The sequence below is a fragment of the Apostichopus japonicus genome, chromosome 11, assembly GCF_037975245.1.
Source record: "Apostichopus japonicus isolate 1M-3 chromosome 11, ASM3797524v1, whole genome shotgun sequence".
In the NCBI taxonomy this organism is placed as follows: domain Eukaryota; kingdom Metazoa; phylum Echinodermata; class Holothuroidea; order Aspidochirotida; family Stichopodidae; genus Apostichopus; species Apostichopus japonicus.
This window is the reverse complement of record NC_092571.1, coordinates 8,765,385-8,775,472: the sequence shown is the minus strand read 5'-3', so window position 1 is coordinate 8,775,472 and position 10,088 is coordinate 8,765,385. Positions and strand designations below refer to the sequence as shown.

The following is a 10,088-nucleotide window of genomic DNA, read 5'->3' as shown; positions in this document are numbered from 1 at the left end:
AATCTGACATTTGGTTGCAGTTATAAGCATTGGGAGATTTTCATGTTTGACCCCGTGACCTCATAATTATTCATGAATGAGTAGCAAAATCAATAGCGTTAATTTACTCACCATGGCGCATCTACGTACCAAGTATAGCTTCGATCCAACTTGTCGTCGTTCAGTTACCGTGTTCCGGCTATTTGAGTGAAAATTCCTTAAGCCCCGCCCCCTAATAAATATGCATAATATCAACTGGAAAATAAAGCAACATGCACCTGCTATCTACCAACATATTAATATCAAGTATAACTTAATCTGACGTTTGGTTGCGGAGTTATAAGCATTGGGAGATTTTAACGTTTGACCTTGTGAGTTGTGACCTCTTAATTATTCATGATATGAGCAACAAAAACAATAGGGTTAATTTACTTACTATGGCGCATCTTTGTACCAAGTATGAGCTGAATCCAACTTGTCGTTGCTCAGTTACCGTGTTCACAAGCCATTGGAATGCAAAATTCGCTTAAGCCCCGCCCCTAATAAATTTGCATAATAACAACTTGAAAATAAAGCAACATGTACCTGCCATCTACCAACATATTAATATCAAGTATAACTTAATCTGACATTTGGTTGCGGAGTTATAAGCATTTGGAGATTTCATGTTTGACCCCGTGACCTCATAATTATTCATGAATGAGTAGCAAAATCAATAGGGTATAATTTACTTACTATGGCGCATCTATGTACCAAGTATGACTTCAATCCAACTTGTTGTTGTTCAGTTACCGTGTTTACGAGCTATTTTAGCGAAAATCAATTTAAGCCCCGCCCCCTTATAAATATACATAATATCAATTTGAAACTATATCACCATGTATCCACTTTCTACCAACATATTAATATCAAGTATGAATAAATCTGACATTTGGTTGCGGAGTTATAAGCATTGGGAGATTTTCACGTTTGACCCCGTGACCTCATAATTATTCATGTAATGAGCAGCAAAATCAAAGGGTTCAGCTACTCACTATGGCGCATCTACGTACCAAGTATGAGTTGAATCCAACTTGTCGTTGTTCAGTTACCGTGTTCACAAGCTATTTGAGTGAAAATTCACTTAAGACCCGCCCCCTAATAAATTTGCATAATATCAACCTGAAAATAAAGCAACATGTACCTGCTATCTACCGACATATTAATATGAAGTATAAATTAATCTGACATTTGGTTGCAGAGTTATAAGCATTGGGAGATATTCGCTTTTGACCTTGTGACCTCATAATTATTCATGAATGAGTAGCAAAATCAATAGGGTTAATTAACTCACCATGGCGCATCTATGTACCAAGTATGACTTCAATCCAACTTGTCGTTGTTCAGTTACCGTGTTTACGAGCTATTTTAGCGAAAATCAACTGAAGCCCCGCCCCCTTATAAATATACATAATATCAATTTGAAACTATATCACCATGTATCCACTTTCTACCAACATATTAATATCAAGTATGAATAAATCTGACATTTGGTTGCGGAGTTATACGCATTGGGAGATTTTCACGTTTGACCCCGTGACCTCATAATTATTCATGAAATGAGCAGCAAAATCAAAGGGTTCAGCTACTCACCATGGCGCATCTATGTACCAAGATGTCATTGTTTGAGTTAAGGCCTCACATACACACACACACACAATCACCATCGCACAGATTCCTTGAGCCTTCGGGCAAAGAATCAAAAAGTGAAGTGTGAGCTGATGAATGTGATGACAATCTGCAGTTTTTCAATAGGCATAAGCAAAGATTGAACAACACTGTAGTCCAGCCTGGTGGATAAAATCCTTTTAGGGGTGCTATCTAAAGTTAGGGGTAACAATCTGTCCCTTATTATGTCAATGTTATCACCAAAGCCATGAAAATGAATGCTTCTGGCTATGAATGGATTGATCATTATTTTAGTTAAGTGTGTGAGAATTGCAAACAATAGAATGTAAAATGGAATGTTATGAGCAGGGTAAATACTTAAAAACAAACACTCTAAAGAGGGTTGAAAAATGACGTAAGAAGAGAGATCAAATAACCACAAGTTTTTGTTGACAAGATGCTAATTACATAAATATAACATAATTAAACACCTTGTTCCTCTTACAGACACGTAAAAATGTTAAACAAGATATGCTTAGATAAATATACATATATATATATATATATATATATATATAAACATACATATATATAAATATACATATATATATATATATATAAACAAAAATATATAAATATAAATACAAATTAACATATCTATATACACATATATATATATTTATAAATATATCTGTAAATATAAATAAACATATATATATATATATATATATATATATATATATATATATAAATATACATATATATATATATATATATATATATATATATATATATATATATATAAATATACATATATATATATATAATAATAATTATATATATATATATATATAAATATACATATATATATATATAATAATAATTATATATATATATATAATAATAAATAATATATAACATAATAATTTCATCATCAGGTGAGTGACCAGTTCATTTGGTATACCTATTTTAAAGAAAGTTTTACTACTATTGTCCTTTAAACTTACAGAGTAATGGTGCATCATACAGAAAACCAGTTGCTTTCTGTTAAGTGTAATATAAAAATGTGTAGGAATTATATTTACTCTTTTCACAAACATTTCAATGTCAACTCTCTGAGACAATTGAAACAAAGGAAACAAATATTGCAAGATGCCAACTCAATCCAGTACCCAAAACCAACCAAATGCAGAGAAGTTATCTAAATTACAAAACAGAAACATGATAAAAATAAACAGAAATACATGTTGAAATTTAAAAGATGAACAAAATAGGCCTTTTCCTTGTAAAGATAACTTAGTATGACATATGAGACGTATGGATGATCCTGTAAATACACAAAGTATAGTGATAGTTAAGTAAGAAACTCACCTATACCTTCATTGTTATCAGGCTAAATTCCTACTAATTCATGGACTTATAAATGGCAGCAAAGTCATATCTAAAGTGAAAGGAGACTGGCATTCCCTCCACTCATAAACTTAGACTGAACTGGAAGTCCTCTTCACTAATTTGACAGCTTGGTAAACATATCTGTTACATTAACATGCACAGTAATTGTTTTATGTTATGTTTGGTCACTAAAATGTGATTCTACAGATATATTTTTTAGAAACATTGATATATATGACAAAGTAACTATTAGTTATTTGCCACAATTATGGAAGGCTCAACCCTGCACCATGGTTCTAGACATCTATCTTGTCAACTTTGGATCCAACATGTGTTACCAAATTAGCATCCGTTGGTGTCTCGACAAGTCCTCTGGTTTTACCATTAGCAAGGCAGAAAATAACTTCATCTTTTATTTTGTAACAATTTAACTTCCTCTCTGAAATAATCTATAGTTTTTTCTAAACCGTCGGAGAGTGGCACCTGTGAAAATAACAATATAAGTACAGTGTTAGAAAGTATTAACACATGTATGTTAGGAGTTTCTTCTCTTCTTAATCTCAAATAATCATAAACCATCTGGTTTCCAGTATGCAAAATAACAAAATAAGAGTGCAGTCAATGCAGTCACTTCCACAGGTCTTGAAATATAGGCCAGAAAGTGCGGCAGAGAAATTGTGGCTCATAATTTTGTTATGGTTCCAAGACAATGTTTTGCAGCTGGCTATGTGAATGTCAAAACATTTGGAGGTCACTATAGGTGATTTGATGTCAGCTATCATGAACAGTGTTTTTCAGCTATATGCAAAGACAAATGGAATGTCTATGTTGAGAAAATATCACTTAAAGTTTTGAGGTGACTTGTACAATCTATCATGCTTTCAATCACCATGAAAGGCAGCCTTCCATATTGTCTGTGTGTAACAGCTGATTATAATCAACTGTGGTCTAAATTAGATTTGTATTTAAAAATTCAGTTAATTACTTACTGCAAAGACCTCTTATCCTTTTGAAACTTTTTGTGCCTTTCACCAACTGAACACTGCCACTAAGTTTCATACATTTCAGAATTATAAATGCCTTGACCCAAAGAGACCTCGGACATACTTTATCTGTTAACTTTAATGAAGGCACTGACATGGACAATAACTTGGACATCTTGGTCAGGACCATGCAAATGACATGCGGGCAACAGCCCTTCAATTGATGTTGACGGACAGATCCATTGTCTGATTTAAAATTGCTTGGATTTAAGAGTGCCTATGCAATTGCTAACCAAGGCCCAGGCACTCTCTCTACTCCATCCTTGCCACACTTTACGTGAGAACGATCATGGTATACCACACAAGGTTTCCAGGTTTGACTATTGCTACCAACAAGTTACATGCACTCAAGTGGGCAAATATATTGATCAACTTCATCCTCTCTTTAACTTAGCATGTTAACAAAAAGTTTTTTAGACAAAAAGCAATACGGTTGTTGAACCTGCTATAGTGGATCTACATACCATGCACCAAGTTGATCAGTGCTTTACTTTTCAAATGATGCATTTTGCATTTTTTTAAAGGCATAAACATCCATTCCGGGGCAAGTAGCTTGTAAATTCCAAACTTGCTGCATTAAATATTCACAAGTGTTGGGCTTACCTGTCTCCTCTTAACCACAGCACCTCGTTCTACCGTGCCTAAAATGAACTGGTAACCTTTTTACACTATGTCCGGACATCTCCATTCAATGGATTTCCTTCTCATTAGACCACTTCCTCTTCCCAAAGTGATTCCCTATCACACACCAGTCAGTCTCGACTATACTCACAGGAATGGCTACCCTCAGTCCCTTGGCTTTCACATTCCAACCAAGAGAAATTCATGTAAAACGTATACAATGTACAATATACAACTTAAAATATACAGCAATATAAAATAATAAACACAGCTATATTGCAATATTGATATGACATGGCACAATCTGCAAAATAAGCGAGCAAATTGTATGTCACCCTGACCGAGTGCTGTATGCTCCTTCAACATTTTGTTTTTTTTAACCTAGTTACTACACTTTTCAAGTTGAAAGTTGGTTCAAAACATTGAACTCACCAATAGTAACACTGTTCACCATCTGGGTTCAGACTGATGATGGCCCTGACCTCTATTAACTTGAGCTGAACTCTCCAGGGAGCTTTAAATGTACTCTAGGGTGACCACCCCTCCGTCCCGCTGTCTCCCTAACCCTCACAGAGGAGGGAGGTGTGAATGGAGACAGGTAAGCTTGTCACTTGTAAATATCCAAACCAGTGAGTTTTGGAATATTTACTTTGGTCCTCTCTTACCCTTCTTGTCACAACCTCAACTGCAACAAGATGGGTGGGATGCCCAAGGGTAGGAGCTGGGATTTTGCATCACCGCGTTAGACTCAGCCTGTAAAGTATCTGATAAGTAACATGTGACAAAACTTGTCAGTGTTCTCCAGGCTGCCGCAAAATGGCCCCTGTGCTAAAATAAACATGTTTGTGGTTGTCGTAAAGTTTCTCGGTTCCTTCAGGTACCATTTCAATGCCCAGACTGGTCATCATAATTTATCTTTGGCGGCAGAAGACATAGCGTTGATTCCTGGGATGAAAATACCCCCTGGAAGGAAATTCAATGTTAATTTTACGCCATAGTCGGGAATTGTAAGTTGCCATTGTAGATCTCCTTCAGTTGGCTGCATTGGAGGCAACTGCCTGCAGAAATCCTGTCTGTCTGAAGGAAGCCCTGACAACTTCCAGGCAACTCTTCGATATCTGGGTGTATATATGAGCATTCCTCTCTTCTGTGATAACAGGTGGTAAGTAACCATCAGAATTATGGTGGGATTGTGAATGCTTCCAGATAATCCCAAGAAAACGATAGAGCATCTGTATGGTAAGCCCTTGGGTGGAACTGTATTGTGCAAAACAATACAGACTGGTGTTCTGGGAGGTGGCATACCGATCTATTAGTGGTCTTCCCAGAATCTTGAATACTGTGTCACATGTCCTTGGGTACAGGGGATCTAAGTTCCCCTTCAACAGATAATCTGCTTCTACGTTCTCTTTCCCTGCTGTGTGAAACCTAGTATTACCTTCCACTCCGTGCACTGCATCAGTAGTTCCCATGTCGACTGGCACAACTTCTTGGAGTGTGCCCCCAGTTGCAGATTGACATAGGCCACTACCATGGTGTTGTTGGTGAAGACTGTCACCTTTGAGATCCTCACCTGTGCTAGAGAGGCCTCCAATGTCGGTCTAACAGATTGATCTGCTCCTTCTCTTGCCAATGAGCTCCCCACCCTGGCACCCTGTCGGTGAGGCACCTGTAGTGGATGTCATTGGTAGATCTCACCTCAAGGGAACCCCTTAGTTCTATTTTTCTTCTACTTGAGGAATTCATGCCTGCTTGTCCAGATTTTTTGGGCCATTGAACCATTGCAGATGAAGTTGGAGCGGTCCACCATGCATGAGCCCCAGGGAGCCAATCTACTGCTGACGATTCTTGTTGTGACAAAATTTGGTCTTCTATTGAAGGGACTGCCAGTAATCAACTGTGGCACGTCAGAAATCTAATTTAGCTCCCAGAAACTGGATACTTTGTGTTGGGACTAGATTTGGCTTTGCCTTGTTCACCAGCCAACCTTGATCAAGTAAGACCTGCAAGGTTTGTGGACGTTGTTCCTTGTATATTCCTTTGGTTTCCCAACAATCAGCCAATCATCGAGGTAAACAACAGTGTCACCCACTTTTGTGAGAAAGGAAACCCCTGCTCCTGCACATCTGGTAAATACATGAGGTGACGTCGACAAGCCTAACAGCAGTTCCCTGAACTGAAAATCTCTTCCTTTGTATCGGAAGGCCAGGTAGCATAGATGTTTCTGGTGCAGCGGTATGTGTTAGTAAGTGTCTTGGAGGTCCATGCTCGCCATATATATGCCTTTTCTCAGCAATGGAATAAAGCGAGTTAGTGTTCCATGCGGAAATGCTCTGGCTTGACACCGTAATTGTTGAGGGGTTTCAAATTTAGAAAAAGACGCCACGACCTGTCCCTCTTTTTGGTTAAGAGAAATGAGGACCTGAAGAGTGTTCCCAACTCTCCCAATACCTCAGGCTACCACTGCTCATTTTGTAGTAACAAATTTCCCCCTTCAATGGTAACTTTTGGACGGGAACCGAGAATGTTGGTGTAACTCTTCTCCGAAAAGCAGACCAGACGTAACTCTATCTTACCTTATACCTTTGATGATGTCACTGTGCCAATAAGTGCACACTGCTGGGCAAAAGACCATTTTCCTAGTTTTACACGGGTCCAAATATTGGGAACCGGGTATCCAAGAGCCGTTACCCGTCGGGTATCTGGGTACCCGAAGAAAATTGTTTACCCTCGTGTTTCGCCCCTTTCAAGAAATTACATATTGGATGCTATACCTAATGAATTATATTCTCCACTGACAATGTTTTCATGTTCAAATACGTACATGTAAGATAAGGTATAAAACCTTCCTCAATATTTTCTATTTGCTTTTGCTTCTTTCATTAACTTGTTAAAAACTTCATACAAATGAAAAAATAATAATTGTGAGAATTCTTTCAATTTCTTCCACATGGTAGCCTAACACCACGCTAAGCCAACAGGGAAATCTAGCCTAACAATCTGTTTACTCGCTGAAATTGTTTCGCAGTTATCAGATATCAATGAAATACATTCATTTTACTGTTCCTGTTATCTTTGACCATATGGTAGCCTAACACCACACTAAGTCAATGGGAAAATCTTGCCTAACTATCGGTGCCAAAAAAAAACAAATCACACTTTGCGTAGGATTGGGGTAATAAATGAGGAACCTGGTTGTATCGCGTCAGGTGGGTACCCATGTTATTTCCAACCCCCAACCTCCAGTTTTGCCGAGGTTGGGTGAGCATCCCTAGGGCCGGGCGGTGAACAATAATAATAATTATAATCAGCAGTTATTTTATGACACTTAAGCGATGGCAAATGTGGGAGGAACCCACAAGGGCTATGGGCTACAACTTACACGTCAGGTGGCTTCCAATTCAACATTTTAAGTGAAATTTGGAATCTTTTCAATTTAGAAATTCATTCAGATGGGAAATTGATTGCTCTTGGATGAAAGACCCACTTTACTATGATTCATTGCTTCAAATACCTCCGCCTATATCTGCCTACTGCAGGAGCGCCCACTGTCCAGTCTAGTCGTTGCTGTAGAAGATCCTTTAGTGATAGTAGTGTTTACATGGGTCCAAAAATCAGGAACCGGGTACCTGAGAGCTGTTACCCGTCGGGTATCCAGGTACCCAGAGAAAAAATTGTTTACCCTTGTGTATCATGATTTTCAAGAAATTACATATTGTATGCTATAATAAATGAATTATATTCTCCACTGACAATGTTTTCATGTTCAAATACGAACATGTTAGATAAGGTATAAGACCTTCCTGAATAATTTCTATTTGGTTTTGTTTCTCTCATTAACTTGTTATAAACTTCATATAATTAACATCACTACTAACATCGTACTGCTGCCGCTGCTTATGTTTGCTCTCCACCTCTATTGGATCAGACCATATAAATATCCAATTTAGCCCTTAAGCAGTTGTTACTACTACTACTATTTATTATGCATTATCTGCGAGATTGCGCGTTTCACGCAATTTGATCGCATTTGGAATAAAAGTCTAAGTAAAAAGCAATTTGCGATTTATATTTTTTAGTTATCCCAGCTATAATTCATTAACCTCTCGTGAAATTCCTTGTCAGCCTTCACTTCTATGAAAGAAATGAATGAATAAATAATAATTATGAGAGTTCTTTCAATTTCTTCCACATGGTAGCCTAACACCACACTAAGTCTATGAGAAATCTAGCTAAGCCTAACCATCAGTTTATTCGCTAAAGTTGTGACGCAGTTATAAGATATCCATGAAATACTTTCATTTTTGCTGTTACGTTTGACCACATGGTTGCCTAACACCACACTGGGGTAATCTAACCTAGTATCTGTTTAATAGCTGAAATTGTGACGCAGTTATAAGAAATCCATGGAATACTTTTGTTATTGCTGTTATCTTCGACCACATGTTAGCCATGGTAGCCCAGACTAAGTCAATGGGAAATCTGCCTTACCCCTAGAGCCTATCCACAGTATAACAACTGAGTCTACCTATTGCCCTGCTCGTGAACGACCTTCTCTGCGTATAACCCTGTAAGACTCCTCGAACCCCTCTGGTAGGTCTTGCCTCTCTTGGTCAATAGCGTCAAGGTCTACTTCTCTCCCATGACCTGAACTCCTACTTTGCCTGGGTCTCTTTACGGGTCAACTCTTCCTGCAGCTTTAGATGGATTTTACCTGCAAACAGGTCATCCCCCCGCCCCCCAAAAACAGAAGTGCTATCATCCTTGTCCACCTGGTGGATGAGGCCACCTTCTCCTTTCTGCATTGTTATTGATCTCGTTGACACCCTGGAAAATTGATCATAAGTTAATCATTTCAACGGACCCCTTATATCAACGGACCCAACAGTAGAAGGAGCTGCCCGCACTGTTTCTGGAGACAGGCAATTGTTGATGGTATCTCATGAGGACTTCTGCAATCAGAATAAGGACCAATGTAAACTTCATGCCTGCGTTGCTATTGTGGCTCCTGAAACCCCAGTCCAATATTGGCCAATCTCACTGAGCACTAACTCCGGGGGTACCGTCGTTCCCCTTGCCGAGGGGGCCTCCTCTTCCAGGACTCTTGAAGAATACTCGTCTAACACTCACTGAAACCAAGAACATGTCTTCTAGACCTGAGTTTTCTACTGATGCTCTACAGTCTAGAAAATCCTCCTCTCGCAGGCCCTCTGCCATCTCTGGCTCCACTGCCATGGTGGACGTGGACACTGTTGTTTCTGTCAGGCCATATTTCTGTTCCCTTTCAAGGAGCTTGTCTCTTGCTCCCTTTTCCAGAAGATGTTTCAAGAGGCCTGTCAACTAGGTCTTACCTATATCTAGGTGACCTATTTCTTCTCTTCACCCTCTGATATCCTCTCCTTCCTC

General features: G+C 38.4%; 1 protein-coding gene across 3 annotated transcripts in view; it reads right to left on the bottom strand.

The window, feature by feature from the left end:
• Positions 1 to 2,537: 2,537 nt before the first annotated feature.
• LOC139976486 (UDP-glucuronic acid decarboxylase 1-like) overlaps positions 2,538 to 10,088 on the bottom strand; it is a 75,368-nt gene continuing 67,817 nt past the window's right edge. Inside the window, exon 12 of one of the 3 annotated variants that reach the window (XM_071985273.1) lies at positions 2,538 to 3,501. In XM_071985273.1, coding sequence (XP_071841374.1) covers positions 3,424 to 3,501 — 78 coding nt within the window. In that variant the 3' untranslated portion in view covers positions 2,538 to 3,423. The remainder of the gene's footprint in view (positions 3,502 to 10,088) is intronic. The other 2 variants (XR_011796186.1, XM_071985272.1) reach the window with 2 other exon arrangements.